Raw genomic sequence first — 26,334 nt, forward strand, 5'->3', positions numbered from 1 at the left:
TGGGTGGACAGCTACTGCATAAATTACAACCACACAACGAATCACGCTCTGCCACTGAAAGCTGATTGTGAATTTGGGAATTAAAGAAGAACGGTCAGGAATAATCTCAGCAACTCTTTAAAAAAATGTTAGTAATAGTGCTATTATATTTGGACGTTTCGTTCGTGAGCTATTGAATTCGAACGAATATACAACGAACTTTAAGGAAATAGGCTTGAGCACTGTGCTATACATAATGTCTTTGTTCGCGTCCAAAACAGTTGCGAAACCGAAACTGGAAAAAAGAAAATCTCCGTGCACAGTGAATCGGCTACGATAGAAGATATCACGCATTTCAAACAATTTGATGTGTAAATGCAGTACTTTAATGATCCATTAACAGCAAAGTGTAGGCTAACTTGCTCTAAGCCGAAAATAAAGTCTAGTTTGCGTAAAACTGATTACCTACCGCCACGTGTTGCTAGCCAAGGAATAGTTACAATGACACCTCGATTTTTTACATTTGTTTTCCTGGGATGTACTCTTCCAAATGTGAGAGGAGAGGAAGACGACTGGATCGATCCATATAACATGACGCATTACGATTCCACATCAAAAACCATGAGAAACATCCCTGAAGTGCCAAAGGCAAGTTATAGGCGTTGTTCAAAGTTTTGCTTTGTACCGCCTGACGTTTTAAGTATTCAAATATGTTGCTGTTTCATTACAGAAGGCTGATACAGAGGGTATCGCAAGCAGATATCTGGATGAAAAGGAATCCCCAGAAATATCCGAATGTTTTCAAAAGCTCGTCAATTTACAGAGAGCTGTAAGTAACCTGGACGCAAAACACATTTAGAGCAGTCAGTGAGCTCAATAATCTTGGCTCTACTTCACAAATTTTGATCTGTACAAACAATTCACACGTGGTTAAAGTGCAGATTGTCGTGTATTTTTATACTTTTTATTCATGTAGAAATTACAGCACTTTTAATACACAAACCCTCCATTTCAGGACGCAATAACATTTGGGACAAACGGCTTCACAAGTGTTTCTGATTAGATGGGTGCTTTCAGTAGCCTTACATTTACATTTTAGTCATTTGGCAGACGCTTTTAATCCAAAGAGATTTACATGTGCATAGGTTCTTCCACAGGTTAAAGCATGAAATCCATAACTAGTAAAATACACATGAAGGGCTGTTCTAAACAAAAATACAGTCATCGTAAGTGGTAAATTGTTTTTTTTTGGGGGGGTTAGACTAGGGATATCGGAAAGGGGGGGAACTAAGGTATAGTTTGAAAAGGTGTGTTTTTAGTCTGCGTCGAAAACAGTCAGAAATATAGGTCAAATAATGGGCGTCCCAAAACTGACAAGCACAGTACATTTTAAACGTGAAGAGTAGGGGGGGATGGAAAAACCAACAAAAAAAGCTCAGAGCTGCACATCAAGATGGTGAAAACCCATGCTCTGTCTCCAATTAGAAGTATGGGGACCAAGATGATCCTTGAAAAAAAAATATATATATATATTGGATCTGTTGTGTCATCTGACACAGATGATTTCCAGAGTTGGGATCATAGATTAAGCCTTTTTATTAGACTACTTGTTTCAGATATGCCAGTGTTATTAAAATGTTTACAGAATTTATAATGACATGATCTTAAAGGATAACCTTTTATTTTTCAGAACTATTTCCATCATACTGATTGCTAATGATAATTTGTCACATCTTTCTTTGTGGAGCAGTAGTCACCCAGAGAAAAGTGTCGCTCTGCTTTGCTGCAATGCAGTCTGGGGTCACCCAAACAAACCTAAGCCAAATATCTCCGCTATGACATGTTTATTGACATGCAAGACACTTGTCAAACAATTAAAATACTTTTTAATGATCTTCTCAGACCCTTAAAGCAGACAATCCCTGTGTATTTACTGTCTTGTGCTCTTTGTTTTTCTCAGATTGAAGACGTAAAGCACAAAACATCTGTTCTAAAGCAACACCCTGAGTTTATTTCTGCCCAAAACAGCAAGTTGAACCAACTCCTCAAGAGCATTGAACAGCTCAGAATAGTAAGAAAAAAGAGAACACCATAACACCGTCATTCATGCATTTGCTACGATCTAGCTGTGCTTAGCTATGTTTTCCTCTTTCTTTTCAGAATTTGTTCTTTGGTATGATCAAAATCTATGCATGTTTGGAAATATAGAATATTTACTCATGCAAATTAATTTAGTCAAGTAGTTCCAGACCTCATATTAACAACAGCGTTTATCAGTACAGTTATTAATATTGTAATATCTGAATATTAGATGGGCTAGATCAGCCCTACTCCACTCCTCGTCCTGCGGGTCTGCCGGCTTTTGCTTCAACCATGCGCTACACCACCTGATTTCACTAACTAGCTTATTATCTGAACCAAGCAGGTAAAATGATTAGTGAAAGCAGGTGCGGCCTGCAGGATGTGAGTTGAGTAGTGCTGGGCTAGATGATTTTAACTACATTAACTGAATAACCTCAACATTTTCAACAGTTTATATATATATTTTTAGTTCAATTTTCATTTCAATTTTTGTTAGTTCTAAGCGTGGGTTTGAAATCTTTACTATTGTACCCTTGATCTGCTTTACAGTTGAGCTGTGTAAACAAGTTTCATAATGTGTGCCGTATAGGGTGTCACTTTGGGTCAGTAACTTCCCGACCTGATCCTGGGGACACAGTGTAGGCCTAAGCTGTTTTCATTATAGCTTAGATCTCTTTGAATCCAGTTTGAGTTAATTGAATACTGATCAGGATTTCATATCCCCTATATACACTCACCGAGCACATTTCTACTTAATCACATGAATAAGTACATGTAATTATCTAATCAGCCAATCGTGTGGCAGCAGTGCAATGTTACAGTCACATAGATATGGGTCAGGAGCTTCAGTTAATGTTTACACCAACCATCAGAATGGGGGAAAAAAATGTGATCTAAGTGACTTTGACCGTGGAATGATTATTGGTGGCAGAGTATTTTGAGTATCTGGGAAACTGCTGATCTTGTGGGATTTTCACACACACTAGTCTAGAGTTTGCAAAGAATGCTGCAAAAAAACAAAAATAAAACAAATGAGCAGCAGTTCTACAGACAGAAACGCCTTGTTAATGAGAGACGTCGAAGGAGAATGGCCAAACTGGTCAAAGCTGACAGGAAGGTGACAGTAATGTAAATATAACCATGCATGCAGAAGGGCATCTCTGAACACACAACACATCATAACTAAGAGGATAGGCTACAGCACTAGAAAAAAATAAGTAATAAATATCTAATAAAGTTCTCACTGAGTGCATGTTCAACAGTATTAATTGTTTCTGAGCAGTAAGCCATGTACAAACAAAAATAACAATACATGAGACTGCTCCAAATTTTCACAGAACGAAATTAAACCACATGGTTCAAACAACTTCATATCAGCTAGGAAAAGACATTTACATTTAGTGACTAGCATTTAGTTAACAGCTTAAAATGGTGGGTAGAACAGATCAGTTTCTATGTGGTAATGTGTGTGAACACACATGCCATCATTAATTGAATTATTTTCCATTCTAGCCCCATGACGATGATTTTTGCCATCTCCCTTGGCTGTGCATTCATCTTGAGGAAGCCAGAAGGTTCATTTCTGTAAGTTTTCTGCAAAAAACAAATTTGCTTTGTTTATTTTTTGAACAACATACAGTGAACTTATTGACATGGGACAGCTCAGATTTTGTCCCATCTCCTTGGACAGCTTTCAAGTTAGACACATCAAAGGCAGCCATTAGAGAACGGCAGAGATATCGGATTGCAATCTCCGTGTTATTTTAAATGATAGACATGATCTTTGGCAGTATGGTCAAGTAAGTCGGCCACTGGATGCACATTCATTATAATCCCAATTGGCCACTTGGTGCCACTATAATTACAGATCCAATTTTAACACCTTTAAAAGGCAGTGAAACATCTGGATGGATTTTTTCAACCATTTTTTTTCACCCATTTTGAATTTTTCAACCATTTTGAACCTGTGGTTCTCTTGTTTGTTGACCAAATTTTCTGCATCACTTTATTGGACCAAGATACAAACCAATTGAACTACCGTGACCACCACTGATCTTGAAGGGCATGGCCTATGACAATGTTGGTCATAACAGTTTGTGCTATCTTCATGAGTCTGATGTACATGCTAACGGTTGGCTCCCCACACTGCAACTAAAAGGATTTCAAAATCGACTAATTGGGGGGACAATATTTAAAAGAATCTCTGAACCCGAATGTAGGTACACATAATTATGGGACATACATTATTCAAAATATAAGGTTTTGTAGAAATTTGTCCTAGTGGGCATGGTATGCATCATGGCTCATAAGACCAAGGGGTGTGACTGATCACTAGGAAACGGACTATGGTCATCCGACTGTTTTGGTATGTCGAATTTCATCACCTCCCAACTGCCTAGGAACTGTGCAAACCCCCACTGTGTTGAGCAGTGGCAATGACACTGCATTTTCTTCAGGAAATGTACCCATCTAGTTTTTTTTTTTTTTGTGGTCTAGGTGACTTTTCACGAAGTTGCAACACACTTCACAAACTTCACATCCAATGTCCTGTCTGAACCAGGTGTCACACGCTCACTTTTACCATTGGGCTGTGTTACCATTCTGCTTTTGGTAAGTAAACTCCTTTTATTGACTTTCCTTCTATACGTGAAGCATATGGAAGCATTACTCATTTCTGGACAGTTTAATATCTGGTGCCAATTCTTTGGGGCACTAATGTCTAATGTTCACATACAGTGGTGTGAAAAAGTGTTTGCCCCCTTCCTGATTTCTTATTTTTTTGCATGTTTGTCACACTTAAATGTTTCAGATCATCAAACAAATTTAAATATTATTCAAAAACACCACAAGTAAACACAAAATGCAGTTTTTAAATAAAGGTTTTTATTATTAAGGGAGAAAAAAAATCCAAACCTACATGGCCCTGTGTGAAAAAGTGATTGCCCCCTAAACCTAATAACTGGTTGGGCCACCCTAAGCAGCAACAACCGCAATCAAGTGTTTGCTATAACCTGAAATGAGTCTTACAGCGCTGTGGAGGAATTTTGGCCCACTCATCTTTGCATAATTGTTGCAATTCAGCCACATTGGAGGGTTTTCGAGCATGAACCGCCTTTTTAAGGTCATACCACAGCATCTCAATAGGATTCAGGTCAGGACTTTGACTAGGCCACTCCAAAGTCTTCATTTTGATTTTCTTCAGCCATTCAGAGGTGGACTTGCTGGTGTGTTTTGGATCATTGTCCTGCTGCAGAACCCAAGTTTGTTTCAGCTTGAGGTCATGAACAGATGGCCGGACATTCTCCTTCAGGATTTTTTGGTAGACGGCAGAATTCATGGTTCCATTTATCACAGCAAGTCTTCCAGGTCCTGAAGCAGCAAAACAGCCCCAGACCATCACACTACCACCACCATATTTTACTGTTGGTATGATGTTCTTTTTCTGAAATGTGGTGGTACTTTTACGCCAGATGTAATGGGACACACACCTTCCAAAAAGTTCAACTTTTGTCTCGTCAGACCACAGAGTATTTTCCCAAAAGTCTTGGGGATCATGAAGATGTTTTCTGGCAAAATTGAGACGAGCCTTAATGTTCTTTTTGCTCAGCAGTGGTTTTCGTCTTGGAACTCTGCCATGCAGGCCATTTTTGCCCAGTCTCTTTCTTATGGTGGAGTCATGAACACTGACCTTAACTGAGGCAAGTGAGGCCTGCAGTTCTTTGGATGTTGTTGTGGGGTCTTTTGTGACCTCTTGGATGAGTCATCGCTGCGCTCTTGGGGTAATTTTGGTCGGCCGGTCACTCCTGGGAAGGTTCACCACTGTTCCATGTTTTCGCCATTTGTGGATAATGGCTCTCACTGTGGTTCGCTGGAGTCCCAAAGCTTTAGAAAAAGGCTTTATAACCTTTTCCAGACTGACAGATCTCAATTACTTTCTTTCTCATTTGTTCCTGAATTTCTTTAGATCTCGGCATGATGTCTAGCTTTTGAGGATCATTTGGTCTACTTCACTTTGTCAGGCAGGTCCTATTTAAGTGATTTCTTGATTGAGAACAGGTGTGGCAGTAATCAGGCCTGGGAGTGGCTAGAGAAATTGAACTCAGGTTTGATAAACCACAGTTATGTTTTAACAGGGGGGGGCAATCACTTTTAATAATAAAAACCTTCATTTAAAAACTGCATTTTGTGTTTACTTGTGTTGTCTTTGAATAATATTTAAATTTGTTTGATGATCTGAAACGTGTGTGTGAGACAAACATGCAAAAAAATAAGAAATCAGGAAGGGGGCAAACACTTTTTCACACCACTGTAAGCTAGTTACAAAACCAGGCTTTATTTATACTGTAGATCAGGGGTGTCAAACTCCAGTCCTGGAGGGCCACAGTGTCTGCTGGTATTTGTGGTTTCCTTTCAATCAGCAGCCAGTTAAGGCCTTGAGAACAAGGTGTGTGGACCCTTTAGCCAATGAAAGACTTTGAAATGTATCTCTCGTGCTGAAACACAAAAAACCAGCAGACACTGCGGCCCTCCTGGACTGGAGTTTGACACCCCTGCTGAAGATAGTGTATAGGTACAGATATGGCTCCATAATACAGGGCATTTATTCATAAACTGAGATGTTTTGAAGTGGGAAGGTCTCATTCTGTAGTGACTCATTTCTGGTCCCTACCCTCAGTTTGTGTGCTGCAGGAAGCGGCGGCGAGGACAGTTGGTCCTTCGAGCAGAACGTGAGCAGGAACAAGAAAATGACCAGCAGAATGATGACCTGGAACAGGAACAGGCACAGGAACAGGAACAGGAAGGAGAGAGAGACAACCCAGATCCCAGGCACCAGGGCCAAGAAGCGGCCCCTCCTGTGGAAGATTTGGGTCCTGAACAGGTGGAAGAGAGGCGTGCTTCAGAACCACCGGAGCAGGTATGTGACAAAAGCACATCTCACACTTGGATGTCTGCAGTCGTTGACAGAGGGCATTTGCAGGGGGGCAAATCTCACCAGTTGACTTGAACCTCACAGGGGTCCGATGCTTCAGGAGATGAATGCTGTGATGAGAACTACTCCATCACAAAGTTGCCCGTAACTGAGACTGAACCAGATGCGCAACACTGTACGTGACTGGGACCCGCAAGGTCGGTGGTTCGATCCCCGGTGTAACCACAATAAGATCCGCACAGCCGTTGGGCCCTTGAGCAAGGCCCTTCACCCTGCATTGCTCCAGGGGAGGACTGCCTCCTGCTTAGTCTAATCAACTATAAGTCAGTTTCGATAAAAGCATCAGTCAAATGACTTGTAATGTTAAGTTTGGGATCGCAAAGAAAAGGTTTGGTTTCAGAATGACTTATTTTCTCTTTTTGTTTCATCAGGTTTGTTAGGATGTATGTTCATTTTGTTTGTGTGTTTTTCCACTGTCAATTTATAAACTTTGTGCACTGGGACATAATTAAGGACATTAAAACTGTACATTTTTGAAATTAGGTTTTATTCCTCTATCGTCTGCACTGAAAAATCTTCTGGATATTTGGAAGTTTTTTTTTGTTTTTTTTCCCCTATCCTGCACTTCCCAACATTTCTGGACATACAGATATAAAAAAAAATATATATAAAAAAAAAAAAAAAAAAAAAGTCCAAGTCTTCACCTGTCCTCACTGACAGAAGGGAAGTGTAATGGCAGTAAACATGAGCTTGCTACGCTGTATAAGTTTTACCGTAAACGACTGCTGTGCAGTCATAAAAAAAAAAAATTCACCAGAGAATCCCTGCAGTGTGTCGGAAGAGTTTAGTCCGTTGCGCGGGGCTGCCCGTGGTCTGTTCACTTCATAACAGACAGTTTAGCAGCGTAAGGTCTCCTGGGAAGCAGACCGTAAAGTCTGCGGTGCTACAGAGAGCCGCACTGCTGCCTGAGGGGTCCCTCTGGAGCAGGAGAGTTCAGTCGGGGTTTGGCAGGCCGGGGTCGGAGGGTGGGGGCACCCGCTGCTCGTCCATACGCTTGGCCTGAGAGCGCAGGATGAGGCTGAAGAAGTCCTCGTCCGGGACTGTGGGGCCCTTGGTGGCAGGAGGGGGCGCGGCGCACCGCTGGTCATCCAGCCTGGAGCCCTGCCAGGAAAATATGTCATATGCCATAACGTAAATGGTAAATGGTTGGCATTTATATAGCGCCTTTATCCAAGGTGCTGCACAGCCCGGGCGGGGGATCGAACCGGCAGCCCTCCGACTGCCAGACGACTGCTCTTACTGCCTGAGCCATGTCGCCCCTTAACGTTCGTTTCATACTGCGATGACCAGATGATTCGCAAAACAAATATTGAAGTGTGCCACAGTCCTAACGGCTTTCTGCTTCAGGTACACTGCTAACATAGCCCCCAGACAATGAAGAGCCTATGCCCACTGGATAATAATAAAAAAGAATACATTATTTCCGACAGGCTTTTATTGAACGCACTGCACATGAACAGCCAATCAATTTAACAGAACATCCAATTGAAAAAGAAATACTGTTCATCGCAGTTCAAGCTGTCTTTTGCGATGTGGTTATCTCGCATGTTTATATCTCGATAACAATAGATATACAGAATATATTGTGCAGCCCAGGTTTCATGGCAACATGAAGCAAGTAGACTGCATTAGCACTGGCACCCAGTCTAGAGCTATGCAGAAAATGATCGATGAAACTAGAAGCAATAATTCATTAAAAACATAGTGTTTGCTATGTTACATCATATAGCTAGTAGCATCACAAACCCTTTATGTCTATTTTAATGCAATCTAACAGAGCAGTGGAGCACTGTTATTTCACACAAAAATGTTTGCAGTTATATAAAGCCGTTACGACTGCGCAAACATTAAGGCCTTTTATGACATACCATGTCAAATGTACAAAAATACAGATTAGCCTGATTATGAAAAATTTTTTATCGTTGGCAAAAGTCAATATAGACCCCGTATCTAAATGTTTGAGCGGATGCAGGCTGTACCTGCTGCCGAACGGGAGCATATGAACCTCACTCCCGTGTTCAGGGGAAACCCACCTGGCACTTGACGAGCATGTCGAAGAAGTCGTCGTCGGGCTCCCTGCCGTCGGCACTAGCCATCAGGTGGCTGAGGACGGACTGGCCGTTGTGCTGGCTAAGCCGCAGGCCCGGCAGGTTGCCGGCGCTGGCCCGCTGGTCATCCAGACGGCGGCTCTGCGAGGTGGCCACCATGTCCAGGAGCTGCCGGTTGTGCGGGGTGGCGTCGTTCTCCGACCGGGCTGGAGGTGGAGGGGCACAGGTATCGGCCAGCTGGATTTAGACTTGGTCGCGTGACCCATTTCACCCAAGTGTTGTGTGATGAAAATGAGTGTCGCACAACATTTGGCATATATACAGTTCTGTGGAGAGGGTTCTGTTGTTTCTATAGCAATGCGAGACTGCTGATGTTTACACTTGTGAAAACATGATGGCACCCAGGGCTGCAGCCTATCCATGACAGCAAACACGCAACTGTGTCAAGTCTTTGAGCTGAGGTGAAGTGTTATGATGTTATATGCTGTAGGTGAGCGTAGAAGTGGTAAACTCACACTTGGGAATGGCTCGGGCCGGGGGGGAGGGCGGACTGGAGGGCACAGACAGTGCACCCCTGCTCTCCTGTATAGAGCACCTCTGGTCATCCATGCGGTTGCTCTGGAAACGACTGAGGAGGTCGAAAAAGCCCTCATCTCCCAGCATGTCGGGGCTGTCTCTCTGTAGCAGATGGCATGGAAGAGGCAGGGGTCAAACACTGCAAACTGGCAATTAATGGCTATTAAACCGACAAGCGTGAAACACGATTAAATGAGCAGCATCACTGTGGTGGTTATTACTAAATAATAAATGCTTTTACTAAATTCCTTGCTAAACTCCTCACAACAAGAATAAAACACAAGTTCAAGCTTCTCCCCAATCCCTTGTTTATATAATCACTGTGGGCAGGTCATGCCTCGTATAAACAGTGGACTAACTCTAGCACTGTGGTTTCACCACTGGAGAAGCTGACTCTGGATACTAAATTGTACTAAATGCCTGGAAATGAAATGTTAATGATTGTCAGGGTGGTCCAGCTCTCACCTCCTTGGGCTCCTCCACCTCAGGCACAGCCAGGGTGCTGCTGGTATCCTGCACAACGTTCCTAGAGGGGTCACTGCTCTTGTTCTTCTTGCCCCTTAAACGGTTGATGAAAAAAAGCTTGGAGGACGTCTTGGCCAGAGACGATTTGGGCTGCTTGGTGAGGATGTCATTGTTCCAGTTCTGACCCTTTAAAGGACGCACACAGATAAAAAAACAAATCCGTGGATAGAAGGACAACCATCTCTGTAAATACTCTGCGCACTAGTATGGTAGAGGTAGTTCAGTACATCTGCTTTCCACACTTCTACCTGTTGCTCATTCCTGAACATTCACAACCTGTTAATACAGTACAGCTGCTGCCGTTTCCTCAGCCTCATAGACAAAGTATTCACAGCACAAACCTCAACATGACACACTGCACCTTAAAAAAAAATCACGCTTCACACAACCAGTTCTTATGATATTCTCTTGATGGACGAATATTAATTTATTAGTAAAATCATTTTAATTTAAAAAGTTTATAACAGGCGAAGGTTATAGAAGGTTAAAAGCTTCCAAGCCGCACTCACCTTGTCCGGGCTCAGTTTCACCAGCTCCATGTTCTCCATGCTGTGTCTCCTTTCCATTCTGGGTCTTGCTCCTGAAAGTCAATCTTCTGTTACAGTATGAATCGGTGTGCAGCAAGTGATACGTTCAGGGAGAATACAAACCCTAAAATTTCTAAACCAACTGAAGGCCCGAAACGTTTTGGAGGAATATTTGAGATGCACACCTCATTCCTCCCACCTGTTCCACCACACAAATTAAAGTTAAATGACACCGCTTTTTAAGGATTGTTTTTCCTACTTTCCTAACCTAAGTGAACTGTGATTAGTAAGGATAGAGATGGTTTACCGTGATGGTTGTAGTCAATGTCCTGGTTCTCAGGTGCAGAAGAGTTCTTGGTGCTGCAGTTTAAACCCAGCAGCATCTGTAGGTCTGACACGTTCATTCTGGCAGTCAGCTCGCCATTTTGGTCTCCAATCTGAACAGGGCACAGTAAGAAGTTCTCATTGGAGGACAAAGCCATTCATACACACAAAACCTTACATTCAAAACAGGCCCTCATTGCTATGGATGAATCCAGGCAAACCATGCCAATTTATTTTAAGTAATGTTTACATTTATGGAAACAGCTCACAGATTAAATCTACAGAATTTACATCTTAGGATATGTAACGCAGGAGACTCAGTTGCATAATATTTATCAGCTGACATGAGAATAATCACACGCATAGCATGTGTATGGACCAGGAATCCATACCTCTCTGGAGATTTCCAGATGTTTCTCTGCAAAGTGCATGGCCTGGTCATGGTTCCCGAGGGCTGTGTGGGCATTCCCTAAACTCCAGCAGGCTCTTCCCTCTCCAATCCTGCACCCACACCCCACGCATACAAACAGTACACACAAAACAAAAGAAGGCAGGGAAATAAGAGGACCACTCAAACATACAGTGAAAGCATTCAACGAAGTTGATACATCCAAAAAATAGACACCTACTAAAGCAATGCAAAGGTTTGTATGCTGTACGTTATATGGCCAGGTAAAATGGTCGAATGGTGTTTTGCAGAATACCATCAGCAAGTAGAAAATGTCATAATTTTACAAAAATAAGAAGGTATGTCAACACATCCTCAACCATGGCAGGCACAAAACAGTAAGTGTCCAGGTCTGCCCTGACCTGTCGTTGAGGTCTTGCGCGATGATGAGGTGTTTGAGGTGGTAGTCGATGGCCCTCTCGTAGTCCTGCAGCAGGGTGTAGGTGTTCCCCAGGCTGTAGCAGGCCTGGGCTTCCACCGCCCGATCCCTGAGCTGTCGAGCCAGCAGCAGAGTTCTCCTGCAGTGCAGGAAAGATGCTCCCCTGCTCAAACCACCACATCTCATCCCTTCCATAAAGTAACCGCATTCCCACTGCTTTTAAGAAAACGTCCATTCCATTACAATGCACAACCGCAATGACTTATCTACAATGACCTCCTTTCCAAAAGAGAGAACTGCATTCTCGTTGCTTTTCTCAATTCTTTCTTCAAATATTATTTTCGGAAAACTTCCCCCTCCACAGCAGTAATACGGTAACATGTTACAGGTCAGTGATAATGACCAAACATAGCATTTGCCCTTCCAGTACCATTGTAAATGTAAGTGTGTTAAGTAAGAGTATTTGTGAACACAATTTTAATGTGTGTCCCATGTTGGCTCAGACTCTCATTATCTTTAGATGACTGGTTCAGTTGAGTCCACTTACTTGTAATGTTCAGCTGCCACTTCAAATTCTCCAAGGAAGATGTATGCATTCCCAAGGTTACAATACGCCCTCCTCTCTGCTGATCTGTCACCAAACTCCTTTGCAATCAGGAGGCGCTTTAAAATATATCATTTTAAAAATGATATTAGTAACATTACGTTAAAGGCCAAGTTCCATAATGAGACCTGGAACACCAACTGAACAAAACGGACCTCTACTGTGAATCATAGTCTGGTTTATATTAAGAAGCTAATTTCGCTCAAACCTTTATAATTAACCATGGCATTCAGTTTGACAGTTAGAGAACAGAGAGAAATATGTAACTCATCAATCATTTGATTTATAAAGCACCTGCTCATGAGCTACCACAGCACTCCGGAAGTTTCCCAGCAGGTAGTGTGTGTTTCCAAGGTTACCGTATGTCCGACCTTGGGCCGCGCGGTCCCGGAGCTCCTTCACAATCAACAAATTAGCCCTTCAGACGAAACACAGAGGAAAAGATTCAAAAGAGGTGGGCTACTTGATTCAATGGCAAAAGCATCCATTATAATTTCTTAGAATCAAGGAAATTTGCTTCATTAATGAAACGCACTGGCAATCTGTCTACCATTAACCACTAAACATTATGAGAGGGAAGTGTACACTGGTTCACTATCGGAGACATGCTAACACACGCACATGCAGAAACACACACTAGCACAGTCCCAAGGCTCACTCATAGAATTCGGCTGCTTTCCGCAGTGCTGCCATGGCCTCCTCTGGAAACTCGCCCGGGTCAGTCCCACTCCAGCATATACTCTTCCCCTTGGCATGGTACACATTCCCAAAGTTATAAAACGCTCTTGCCTGTCCAACCTGCCAGCGAACACAAACACATTCAGGAAAGCAGCCCTGTGCAGTGTGAGGATACAAACAGCATCGGTACATGGTCCAATGAAAATCTTCTCCTCTGTTGACAGAGTAATCACTTTACAATTTAGTCATTTAGCAGAAGCTTTTAGGCAAAGCGACTTACAAAAGTGCATTTCGCACAGTAAGCAAACACCATAAAAGCAAGAGATATGTGCAGTCATATACTGTAAGTGTCACCATCAAGGTGCTTGCCTCAAGACCAAATAATAACACTGACTGAATCTTTGGGTCTGTGATTTTTATGTGACAAACCAAATAAATGATGTGGTTATTGATAATACTCCTCACCTTATCTTTAAGGTCCCTGGAAATGTCCAGGTGTCTCTGACAGCAAGCTGCAGCTTCATCAAACTGCCCTAAAACTTTCAATGTGTTTCCAAGGTTACCACTTGCTTTCGCTTCACCAAGCTGATCTCCAATAGCTCTGAAAATGAAAGAGGAAACAAAGGAGAAAAGTCATTACATTTGCATTCAGTGTCCCAGCACTGTTGCATAAAAAGGTGATGTTTGAGAAGTACAGAAGAGATGAAGACTTCTCTGGTTCACAGGCTCTAGAGAAGGCACTCTGTACCTAGTTAGGGTCAAGTCGTGATGGTGGTACTCCAGGGCGTTGGCATAGTCGTGGAGATGGAAGTAGGCGTTCCCCAGCTGACTGTAGATAGCGCTGAGGATCTGAAGGTCTTCAGTCCCCACCTGAATGGCTGCTTCGAAGAAGGAGACACCAGCGCGGTAATCGCCCACCTTGCACAGCCTCTCTCCCTCCAGGGCCAGTTCCAGACATGAGGCTTCCATTCTACCGACAGGAGAGACCCGAGGTCAACCGGGGTTACCAGCCCACACAAATATCTCAGTCCTGACTGACCCTTCAAAGGGATACCTTCAGCCTCTGTGGTTTGCTCTAGCCATCCCAACGTTAAATCAAAATGTGGATCTACCACTAGCAATGTATTCGTAAAACCAAACATTCAAATTCAATTGATGTAAAAAAACTGAAAGCAGTCCGAAATGCACTTTGGCTTTCAATGTACAAACTTGAGCCAGGCTCTGTGCATGCATCAGTGCTCTTAATTCCGATTTTGGATTAGTGGCTTATGCTATCCTGGGCCTGCATGCTGTTGAGGATAATAGTGTTGATTTCTCAAGGGATTGCATTTTGGTTTAAGATGGATCACTTGCTCTTACATTCTTCACTGATACTGAAAACAGGCTTGCTTTAACCCAGAATCTACAAAGACTACTCTGGTCAAGAAAACAATCTTGCTTATAAAGACACATCTACCTGTGCTACGCACAACACAGCACAGTCAAAAGAATCTGAGGGCATATAAATATATAGCATTTCTATCATCAGTGAATAATGTTATAAATGTGTTTCATCATTTAAAAGTAAAAATAAATCACTTCACTTTGTGGGGAAAGAAACCCAAGATAATAAGTCTACTGAATATGCCTTTCAATAGAATCATGAAGAAAAAGGTCTTTAAGCCTATATATTACAGCATACAGTAACAACCTACCTGGGGCCTTTCTGCTTTACACAGTCAAAACACTTGGACATGAAAGACATCTCCAGCTTTTGGATTACAGTTCGGGTTTTAGCGTCTGAGAGGCGGTGCAGAGATTCCCAGTGTCCACCACAAGACTCCCGCAGGGAAATATTCCGAAAAGCCAGCCTTCTTGCGTACATGCACATAACTCATACAGACTGCTGCCATCACCTACCAACTGAACACCTCATAGCCAGGGGCTAAATGAGAGCGGCAGGTCCCAGCACATGACCATAGCTGCCCAGAACTGGCAAGCTCTCAGGTCCTTTGTTGATGCTCAGGCAGGGGTAACTTTAGGTTTGGTGGACATCCGTTTGGCAGACTTGAGCTGTAATCAGATCGCAAGGTTTCTCCCTTCTCTCTGGTACTGTACCTCAGACACCTGATGGTGGCTGTCACTTCTGATTATTCTAGAAGTCTCCACGGTGATTATAGTCACTCTAAGGAGCTCTAGGGAATATTAATGTGCTTTGTTACAACTGCCTTCAAACTCATTACAACAAATGGAGAGGTAAGCATGCGTCTACATCAGTGATAGGGTACGAGATATGGTAGACTTTTATTAATTGTTTCATTATCTTACAAATATTGGGGTAAACGGAAATAGGTATATCAGCTGGAATGTTAACCAACATTTAAAGGAAGTCAAGGAAGAGAGAATAAACCCTGGAGCAAATAACAGATACACAAGTACATTGATTCAATTTCTGCAGTGAAAATACCTTTTCCTGTGAGCACTATTCCGGTAATTGAAATAAAGCTTAGAAATTCAGTTTGATTTCAGAACTTGGATTCTGTATTCCACTATTCGGACATACAGTGGGCTCAAGAATTATTGTATTGTATTGACATAAGCTTTATTTTCCAACGTGTGTAAAGTAGTGTGCTTTATTCATGATTCAATGGAATAAACCTTAAAGTCTTACATTTATCAAATATAAAATGTATTACTCCAATGACTCCTTTTCTGAATCATTGATATTCTTTGGTTTGTGTTTATGGGGCCCCTTTTCAGTTCGGGCTACAGGTATTTGATGGCCATTGCAGAACGTGGATGTTGTTTTCACTTAACTATTTCTGTGTAGATTTTGATGAATGTTTAGAGTCATTGTCCTGCAGGACAATCTACCTATGACCAAGTCTCCTGGCTTTGACCAAGCTTCCTAGAAAAGACAACCAGATTTTATGCCAGAATTTCATGGTACTTTGTTGAATTCATTTTGACATTGATCTTAAATATTGCCCAGGGCCACTGGCAGCAAAACATCTCCAAAACATCAATTACACCACCATATTTGACTGTAGGTATGAGGTGCTTTCCCCTGTATGCACTTTCAGTTGTGGTCTCATCTGACCATAGCACTCTCTTCCAGTCATAACTCCATTGAGGATTGGCAAACTCCAGATGCTTAGTTTTGTTTATTGTGCTCAGTAAGAGCTGTAAACCTTGGGTCCTTACAGTGCTAAGTGGTATGTTCAACCGTTTATATATTTTATTTTTTTGTGCCCATTACCAGACTCAATTACCATCCGTCTCTTCTGCAATGACATGGGCTTTTCCCATGCTAGTTACCTAATTTCTATACTCTCGTGAAACAGGTGATGGAATGACACAATATAGTCTGTGTAGACTGATATTAACTAAATTAAGTAAAATTGTACTTCCAATTTCAGTTAGTTTCATTTTATTTACTTAATTATTGGTACCCCTATAATTATGACAAAATGTGATTACTTAATAAAAAACACTGAACGATGAGTTCTCATGTTTGAACATAACATATCGATTATTATCTGTGTTGCTTATTGTATGCTGCCTTTTTTTTCCATAATTTTTATCAATATTATAATTTCTTTTTTTATTTTTTACCAATAATTCTGGAGCCCACTGTACGTCCACAAAGGCCCTCATCTTCAATGGGAAGGATCGACTAATTAATAACTGTACAGTCTTTTGGGCAAAGCCAGAATAGCATGAAGTGAAATACTTTAGTCCAAGAGGGAACTTTCTACAGACAGATGATTAGAACTCCACCATGAAAGAAGGTATTGCAGAGAATATAATATCAAAAGAAGATGGCCAATGATCGGTGAGCACATTAAGCAAAACCCAAATGTTCCACAGGTCGCGTTAGCCCATGGACATTTAAAAATTTGCATTTTACCCCAGCTCACTTGCATCCTGATAAAAATAATTTTGCCATAATATGTGAACAATAATAACACAATAAATCAATGTCAATCATAATTTGATTATGGCACTTGTAAACAGAAGCGGGATTCAATTGTGGGATTGCCAGGATGAAATGAACTACAAATAATGTTTTGGCATTCTGTTCAAAATCAATTGTACTACCAACAACAATAAACAACGCAAACGTCAGACACCGACAGACAATTGCTTTGTTGTGGTTCAAGTCTGGGTTAGTGTCCACAGTATAAAAACATAAATAAAAAACCAGCAGCAATTAAAGAATGCAGTGTATTTTTTCCCTTTCTTTCTACATCAAAAAGGCAGAATCTTGCATTAACGTAACCGCGATCAGACTAATTGACTAATTTTACATAACAAGAAACAGTAGAAATACGAAATGACGACACAAACTTAACCATCCATCCATCCATCATCCATTATCTTAACCCGCTTATCCTGAACAGGGTCGCAGGGGGGCTGGAGCCTATCCCAGCATACATTGGGCGAAAGGCAGGAATACACCCTGGACAACAAAATTATAGTAAATAAAATATGCATAGTTGACAATGTGGGGGGGAAAGATCAGTCTAGAGAACCTAGCCATAACAGGTAACAAAGCTTAAGAATACATAAATATAATTTAACTTAATGACATGAAACAAAACTGCCACCTGAGAAATCAAACAGATGTAGATTAGAGACAAGTGCAGGATAACAGCAAACACAGGAGACAAAACAATGCTGTGGATTCTCCTCATCAATATTTCAGAGCAGTATTAAATATTGACAGAGCTGAAACTTAGTACAAGCTGGTCTTATCACTCTATTTCATTGGCTGGCACCTGGTGCTGCCCTGTGTTAACACTGTCGAAGAAACTGCCGACAGGTACTGTTCGCAAAATAATAAAATGCATCTCTTCAAACACGGACATCCGATATAACACAAAAGCCACACTGGACAGCATGTTAAAATCTCCAATCACACTTCCCATTTCAGTAATGCAATAAACGTCCACCTCCTCACAATAACTGGATAGATTTATGTATATTGTTAAATGTGCTCGGATGTCTGCTTGAGTTAGAACATTACAACATTTGGAGCCCATTCAGCTGGGGGTTCTCCACAATGAAAACGGAGTTGGGTGGCTGACATCATGCAGCCAGATTCCAGCTGAAAGCTGTAAGGCTCGTGTATCCGCTGGCTCTCACAGAGGGGAATGGCCCTATAGAGGTGTGAGGTCTCTGTCTGATGAGGAACAGGCATTTAGGTTTGGGTGTGGCTCCCTTATTCCATCTGCTCCTGCATCCGACAGGTGGGGCCCTCTCTTTGTGTGCCTTTTATTCATGTGTTGCTATTAGTTGTTAAAATAACTAAGCGGCTATCCAAATGTTTCATCTCTTATTTTTCTTTATTCTGTCCTGTTGTATCACTTTTATTATACAACAATATTTTTCCACCATTTTATTGTGATACCTTTTAATACTTACTATTACCCTCTAATACTGAGAATTTGACTTCTGTTTTCGGTTTCACTCTTTTTTTAATAAGGCATGCTAAAACCCACATGACAGGTGCTTCATGAACACAATGCATAATAAGAATAACAAATGAGTTCTTACAATTATAAAATGAACACTTGTCTGTGGGCACACGAATGAGAAACAGCGCTGTGTGCTATGTGCTCAAGGTCCCACTATGAGCTTCTGAGGTAGATCTCCTACATACTGAGAGCCTTCTGATCACTCTGACAAAAAACAAATACAGGATCCCTATGGGAAAGGCTATTATGCAGATTACAGACCTGTGGACCAACAATTATCGATCTGCAAACAGTGGAGTGTTTTACAGTGTATCTTAACTGTTCTTCTTTACCATAACAAGAAAAATGCACCCAACTGACATCAAAACATTTGTGTATCGCATTAAGCTAGCCATCTACATCAGTGAAAACAGTATACAAGCAACTTTTATGTTTAATGCAAAGCAATAGGGAATCACGTTTACCATGAATTATTTTAGAACATAACAATACAAAGAAAGCATGTGAGGGGTGCGACTTAACTTGAAACGGATAAGATATGTTCCTACCTGTAACGGACATGAAAGGACTGGTCCTCATCACGCACGCTAAGCAAAAAACCACTTTCATCCATTGAGGAGCATAATAGGTGGGGCGATCCTAAAGTCCAAAAAAAGGGTGAGAGAGTGGGTAAAATCCTGGTGAATCCAGACGGTCCAGGTTCAGTTAAAGAGTTCACCTTAAGGAGAAGAGGAGCAGCCGCCTCGGACCAATCCTGAGAGCCTCACTGCCTGAGCACGAAGCAGCAGAGACAGATGCAGGGACCACATTAGCGAGCCCTCAGGCTCCGTCTGCTAGGGGAACATTAGACTGCGTGTTTATAGCCTCACTCTCAGTGCACGGCGCCATAGCAACACCCACTAACGTGTGAAAGCGCAGCAGGCTGAGTGCGGGGCCTGTTGGGTTGCCAATTGCTGAGAGGCCGTCCCCGCAGGTAACCATGGGGATTTCGGGGGATCGGCAGACCCGTGGCCGTGCTTACGCGACCCGTTTTAATACGCCTTTTGTTCAGTCGCTGAGGGGCGACTTCAGAGACGTTTAAATCAGTGAAGCACTTTCATTTCTTCTCCAGTGTTCCCACCGTGACTTCCGCACCACCCATACTAGATACAGAACAGCAGGTATGTACTCTCTATTATGAATAAAACATTTTTTCTTAAATTAGGAACAGATGGCCGGTTCCCACAGAAGACAAAATGCATCCTTTCAGACACAGTACTGCCACTCTAACCAAAGGCTTTGCCTGCAAGCCTGTGCAAAGACAACAGCATGAGGATTGAATCAATAGCTGAAATATTAAATGATGCAATGCGGCTGTGTCCAGTCCCACAGACAGACAAGCGCGAGGGTCATCCGCTCAGTGCTTATCACAACAGGTTACCACACTACAGGTCTGTCCATAATGGTAATTATCTGTAGTTTTCACACATCAAAAATATGTAATGCAGAGGAGGGGAGAAAGGCCTCATCTTCACTATTAATTACACGACAGCTCAAATACTAATTTAGGAAACAGCTCAAATAAAAACGGTCTGCATCTGGCCAGGCAGATATACTGCACTGATGTTATCAACAGTCATAAATCCTGCTGATTCTGGATACTGATCTCCTATTAGGTATTTGATGACATTAATACATTCAAAGACTGTAACATTCAGGCCACCCTATCATGTTGGAGACTCTGACTTAGTACTGACGTGTTAGCATTAGCACAACTACATTAAAAGAGATTAGCTGGTGTCTCGGTGGCGCAGCCTGTAGAGCACTGACCGCATGCTCATTGCGAGCCGCGACGTCAGCGGTTCGAATCCGACCGTCTGACATTTGTCGCATGTCTTTCCCTCTCTCGCTCCCATTCTTCCTGTCTCTCTATACTATACTGTCCAATAAAGCTGAAAAAGGCAGAAAAAAAATCTAAAAAAAAAAAAAAAAAAAAAGGGATTAGCTGCCAAAAGAATACCATCTAAATGAGGTGATGACATCCACATTCATCACCTCTGCAGAACAACATGCAACAGACCACAGCCACGAAACATGCCTACACTAATATCCTAATAGAAGCTAATATCCTAATATTGAAACCACTCAAAGAGCAGATTGATGTAGACTTCTGATGATACGTAAACCACCCAGGTAAATTAACAAATATATGTTCTGATTCAAAGCAAAGCTTACATCTTTTGTTGCAAGCAGCTACATTCCCCATGTATGCTGGAAAACAAACCAAACGGCATACCGTTTTGAACAAGATATCTGTCAAACACAAAACATGAAACAAGAAAAGCCTGTTCCAAGCAATGCAGCAGTGTCCTTCTTCTGACAAACTGCATCTTTGCAGATACGACCCAGAACCACGTGGGGCTGCAGCATGGTCAATATTGATAGTTGGGGCTACAACTCATTTAAACCGAGATTACTGGGGAGGCTGGGAAGCCGACCTCGAGATGTAATATTTCTCCTGAGGCCTGCCAGGATACACAGCTCTCACATCCCATCTTCCTGAAACCCACTGTAGATCCTCCGCAGGTGCTCCTCCTCACACCATAAACCATGACAGGACAGGAATGAAAGATTAGACAACGTGATATAGAGCGCCCGCTCAAAGCCATTTTCCACAGGACGTCAGCATGGGGACATAAATACTGCACTGTGCCTGCAGTGGCATTTTACTCCCAACAACGTGTGACATGAATTTTTTATGCAGCCCCACAAAGGTAGGGTCTATTTCAGGCCGCTCAAACCGAAACCAGATTCACAGCGGAGGTCCCCAGCCAGATCCCATTGGCTCGGTTTACCGATGTACGTCGTACCGTCCAGGAGGGGATGTCCGCAGAAGACATGTCACCTCCACAACACCCTACAGGTGGAGAATAATTCAGGGCAAGGCCAACCTTTCACAAGTAGCTCATCAGAGTCCAATATAGTGCAGAAATCAAAGAGCAATTTGTCACACTTTTCTCCATGGACTCTTTGGACTGGCTTTTCCAGCTTTTCAATATCTACCTGAAGGCCAAGCTTTTCTTGAAAAAAAACCCCCCAAAAAACCATAAAAAAACATATCACTACAAGCCAGTTTTTTTTGTTTGTTTTTTTTTAATGTTTTTTGTTCACAACTCTGCACAAGCTACAACAATTGTCACAACCTCAGCTATTGATTCAGGAACACAGCAGACAAGCATTTACCCTCCTCTGAAGCTCATGATGTCAATTGCCACTCCTTATCCCAAATCTGGGCGAGCACAGATCATGAGACGGAGAACGACACTTCATGTGAAGGTCAACAGACGGACTCGCGGCCGCCTAATTGGTCAGTGGAAGTCGCTAGTATGCTAGGAGTGTTGTCATTTTAGCCAACTAAAACCCTCCCTTCCCTGGGTGACAGTAGAGCCAAATGTGCATCACAAGTAGTCCAAATGTGATATCAGACCACAAGGCCCATCTGTACAACAGTGCTTTAATGCAATGAGCCCCCCCAACAGCCTTGATTTCAGATTTCTCCCAAAAAGCCTGCCTCCATCCCAGGGCAACACTAAGGCTCACTATACACTGGTCTGTGGGAGTGCTGTCCACAGTTGTCACCGAGAGTCTTGATACCAGTCCACAGTGCCAAGCCATCCAGCAGTAGACCAAAGGGCAGAAAATTAAGGAAACTCCAACAGCTTGAAACAATTCAGTGAGCAAATAGTTACTTAGGGACACGACGAGGGAGAAATCAATTAAGGATACTGATTAATGTAAACCAAGTAGGTGAAAGTGAATTGCTGATGGAAAACGAATGAACAGAGGTCTTTGGAATCCATGAACACAAACCATCTCTACACCATCAGTAAAGCTCCTTATTCTGAACAGTTTTTAGCCACTACAACTAATCCAGAGACCCAAACAGACAAGCAGGCACAAGGGTGAACATATTTTTTCCCCGCTCAAGTCAATTTAGGATTTGCCTCCTTGGTTCTGACCTTCTCATTTGACCATGACTAAAGTTTGTCAGAGTGGCCTACAACATTTAAGCATGAATCAGGCAGAGTGCATTGATTACAGGTGCCCTGTGGAACTCCATAGACTGCTTATTCCTGCCAAAGCTTCCTGTAAATCTCAATGCTTTCAGAACTGACCGTTTTCAATTAACTTAAGTGCTTAATCACAGATGGAACACCCCTCTAGGGGTCAAGGGAACATTAGATAATCGCATATCCCTCTCCTTAAAGAAATACCGCACTCTGAACCTCACCTCCCTCCTATGTCAAAAAACAAGCATGTAGCCTATCTGTTGGCAGTGTAAAACTTTTAACATTTAAGATGCGGCTTGAGCTTCACATTACAACACCGAACCAGGTTTTATATAACGCACACATGCACTTATTAAGTACAAATTCTGCAACTGGAGGCTAACCAGTTCAGTAGGCAGCACACAACAACTGTTATTTACACTGTAATACACAGTGAGGCAAATTGTATTGCATATATTGCAAATGATCACATTCATCATGAGATTATTTATTAATCACTAGCCACACCATGTTCATCACATATGCAGTCAGACCAGAATATCTTGTTAAGAATATCTTGTCGCAATTTAAGCTCTTGGAAACGTAAAGACTTCCAATGACCAGTAGCATATCCAAAGCATAAAAATTATTTAACGGAATTTAACTAAATATGGGGTAGAACTAGGCAACAGTAATTTGCTAATATTTTACACATGCACCCCACACAGAGAAGCGAAATACAAATATGGGACAACAGAATACCACTACTCCACAAAAAACGGACACTAAATAAGCATGCGCACAAAAATATAGTCTATACTGTGTATGTCGTATCTATGGTCTTGAAGTACAAAATACTGGAATTACTGAAAAGTCCATGTTTTTATAATTCAAGTTAATACAAAAATACATGGTTAATACAAAGAGATACAATTCATTTAATATACTACAAAAGATGATGTTATGAAATCGTTTAAAACGCAGCCTATGCACTTGCAGGGATCTACAGTCTGTGGCAGGGATTTAAGCGACCAATTGAGTCGCACAATATCGAAAGAGTCAGTAAAACGTATGGTGTGTCTTCAGAAATCAATTACACATGCTGTACTTTTATGGTAATATATGTTAAACTACGTTAAGCAGGAAGTCCACAGTTAAGTTACACCAAACTGGTTCGGAGAGGGGAAAGAAACACGAATGCAGGCATCAGCGAAACATTTCAGTACACCAGTACTTGTAGACACGGACTGAAGCAAGCTAAACATAACTAGTCATAGCAACAGTAAGCTACAGAACAACGTTAATTAGTAAGTTAATTTGTAAATTATCTGAAATGTGCAATGTAAGTTATGTAACAAGCACGCGAGCCACATCTGTTTGGCTACTCTGTCTGCTAGCTACTCAACCAGTTCAGCTAGCTAGTAACGTACTCACAGTTCACAAAACGAAAATAGAATTATATAATGTTAGATATGTTCCAGATGATGGAAGTTATTATTGGTCTGACTGTCGAAGTATAGCCTAGTTCTTGAGCTAAGGAGAACGTAGACTATTGACGTTAGCTAACGTTAGCTTAGCGATTCATTAACATTACTCTCGAGTACTTTACTTGATAACACATAACAGAAAAAGAAATGGAACATCATGATGTTTTTGCAAGCTAACTATACTTACTTCATAAATGTGTTTCTTTGCGATTCATGCTGCACTAGAAACATGGCAAGCTAAACCCCTGCCGCAATTGTATTCCATTTAACGTTAGCCCTAGCTCTGTCGTGGTATTACGTTAAAAGTTAATTGTAAAGATCACATGAAACAAATTTCTTTAAAACTGGTAATATACATATTAACGCTAGCTTATATAACGGTTTAATTTGATCTAATCTAATTAGGCTAAATTATATTCCTATAAAATCAGTTTCTCCTCTGATGGTCAGCATCCATCCGCTCCCAGGGGCAGAACCTCAAGTTCCCGGCAAAGCTGTACCTTTTTAAGGAACCACGCCTCACGATAAGAAAAATGCGATCAGTATTTTTAATTACTCATTTAAAAGTTGCAATACTGAGTATTTCACTGCAAATATACAGTAATAATATAAATAAAATATTTTATTTTAAACATACAAGTCATTTAGCCTATAAATAAACAAATACAAAAAAGGTAATAACCAACAACATTGTTGTTTTGTAAATGCTGAATACAATTTGAACCGCAGACATTGGAATAAAAAACTATACAGCTATATCTGTCACCTATGACATCAATTAATTTCCATAATGGCCAGAAATGTGATGTAACAGGTTTTTACCATCAGCAGTGATATACCAAGTCATTTTAACTGACTTCAGATGTTTTGGAAATGTTCTTACAGTGCTGAAATATACTATTAGAAAATTTAAAATAATGGCGGGCAGCATTTCAAAAATGTTCAGTCATATTGAGTCATTATCATTTTATTTTTCTAAAGTAAGGAATCTCCACCCATCCACCACATCATTACAACCCATTACATTAAGAAACAGTGATAAGCAAGAATAATTCAAAGATAATAGTATCGAAAAATGCAGCAAAGAGAGCATGTGTGATCACTACGGCTTACTTCGTTGAGTAGAAAACACAGATAAGCTCGGCAATCACACACACATGAAATGGTCTCTGTTACAAAGAGTAACGATAAGCCTACATCACAAACTCACAATAAAGATCCTGGGCACTGTAACAGAACTAGCAATTCAGACATAATCGATTACAAATAGTCTTACAAAAACAAGTGCAGACCAACCCAAATCCACTATCCCCTTCATATATTTCCCAAGTTGAATCCAGAGCTAGAATCACAAAAAAATGGCTGCTATACTATTGTTTTGAGCCCCTATTAAAACCCTACTAAATAAAAAAGATAAAAATAAAATTCTCAACCAAAGCCAAACACCTTGGGATTTGGGTGGAGCCACTTCATACTGGGCTACGGACTGTAAGGGTTAAGGTCTCATCTTACCTGCTGGGTAATTACTCAGTATTCTGGAAATTGACTGTCCATATCAGCAAAGTCCTTCAGTATGTAGTTCCAAGCAGAAGAATACGCTATCTGTTTGGTAGATATAGGTGAAACATCAAAATAAGCATCATTTATGTGCATTCAAGTATTCCGTTTGAATATGCTAAGTTTTATATGCTAAGTAGTCAGTTTGACATAATTTGTGTCTTAGAAACAAGGTATTTCTGATCCACTGAACAACAGATATATTCGTTATAATTCCACCCACTCTGAATCTATTATTTTGTTTTAGGCAGAATTTGTTCAATTATTAACAAAATATGCAGAGGCATATAATTAGGCAAGCATTGTGACTGATTATGTGAATTACTATTTTAGTTCATTTCTCTTTGTAGAATAAGGCTGAAAATATATATGCATGCACACACAAAAAATGTGGTCTTGAAGTCCATCTGGAAATTGTATAACATCAGGCCTCAAGCATTTCATTTAATTCAATCCCATCCTCAAGTAAATTCATATCTGGCTATTAGGTAAATGTGAATTAATATTTTACAATGTTATCATGTTACTATTACCTCATAGAATGCCCTGTGCAGAAATATCTGTCATCTGACTTGTCTTTCGCCCTTTAACATACACATTCACTATATGAGCAAGGCTCAGGGAACAATGGGACAATCGGCAG

General features: G+C 41.3%; 2 protein-coding genes across 4 annotated transcripts; one reads left to right on the forward strand and one right to left on the reverse strand.

The window, feature by feature from the left end:
* The first annotated feature begins 38 nt into the window (after positions 1–38).
* On the forward strand, positions 39–7,530 carry LOC133125813 (uncharacterized). Its single transcript, XM_061237470.1, has 7 exons — positions 39–627; positions 710–808; positions 1,940–2,050; positions 3,574–3,645; positions 4,558–4,671; positions 6,737–6,976; positions 7,076–7,530. The coding sequence occupies exons 1-7, from the start codon at positions 355–357 to the stop codon at positions 7,172–7,174; spliced, it is 1,008 nt and encodes a 335-aa protein (XP_061093454.1). The 5' UTR covers positions 39–354; the 3' UTR covers positions 7,175–7,530.
* LOC133125811 (G-protein-signaling modulator 2-like) lies at positions 7,169–24,555 on the reverse strand. 3 transcript variants are annotated; one of them, XM_061237467.1, is made up of 15 exons: positions 24,322–24,555; positions 19,168–19,389; positions 13,909–14,130; positions 13,626–13,761; positions 13,141–13,280; positions 12,777–12,900; positions 12,426–12,541; positions 11,862–12,017; positions 11,444–11,552; positions 11,035–11,164; positions 10,710–10,780; positions 10,141–10,326; positions 9,615–9,777; positions 9,085–9,305; positions 7,169–8,152 (listed from the first exon to the last, which is right to left on the reverse strand). In XM_061237467.1, the coding sequence occupies exons 2-15, from the start codon at positions 19,230–19,232 to the stop codon at positions 7,985–7,987; spliced, it is 2,007 nt and encodes a 668-aa protein (XP_061093451.1). In that variant the 5' UTR covers positions 19,233–19,389; positions 24,322–24,555; the 3' UTR covers positions 7,169–7,984. The 3 variants fall into 3 exon arrangements, with proteins under 3 accessions (XP_061093451.1, XP_061093452.1, XP_061093450.1); XM_061237468.1 differs by lacking the exon at positions 19,168–19,389; XM_061237466.1 differs by lacking the exon at positions 24,322–24,555 and having other exon boundaries at positions 19,168–19,434.
* Between the last annotated feature and the right edge of the window lie 1,779 nt (positions 24,556–26,334).

Source organism: Conger conger, chromosome 4, assembly GCF_963514075.1.
Source record: "Conger conger chromosome 4, fConCon1.1, whole genome shotgun sequence".
Lineage (NCBI taxonomy): Eukaryota > Metazoa > Chordata > Actinopteri > Anguilliformes > Congridae > Conger > Conger conger.

Excerpts from the sequence above, each read along its gene's own strand:
- LOC133125813 (XM_061237470.1), top strand. The coding sequence starts at position 355 with ATGCAGTACTTTAATGATCCATTAACAGCAAAGTGTAGGCTAACTTGC. Across the intron at positions 3,646-4,557 it reads AAGCCAGAAGGTTCATTTCT|GTGACTTTTCACGAAGTTGC; the intron begins GTAAGTTTTCTG and ends TTTGTGGTCTAG. Across the intron at positions 4,672-6,736 it reads GTGTTACCATTCTGCTTTTG|TTTGTGTGCTGCAGGAAGCG; the intron begins GTAAGTAAACTC and ends CCCTACCCTCAG.
- LOC133125811 (XM_061237467.1), bottom strand. The coding sequence starts at position 19,232 with ATGGATGAAAGTGGTTTTTTGCTTAGCGTGCGTGATGAGGACCAGTCC. Across the intron at positions 13,762-13,908 it reads CACGACTTGACCCTAACTAG|AGCTATTGGAGATCAGCTTG; the intron begins GTACAGAGTGCC and ends TTTCATTTTCAG. Across the intron at positions 12,542-12,776 it reads CTGTGGTAGCTCATGAGCAG|CGCCTCCTGATTGCAAAGGA; the intron begins GTGCTTTATAAA and ends TATATTTTAAAG.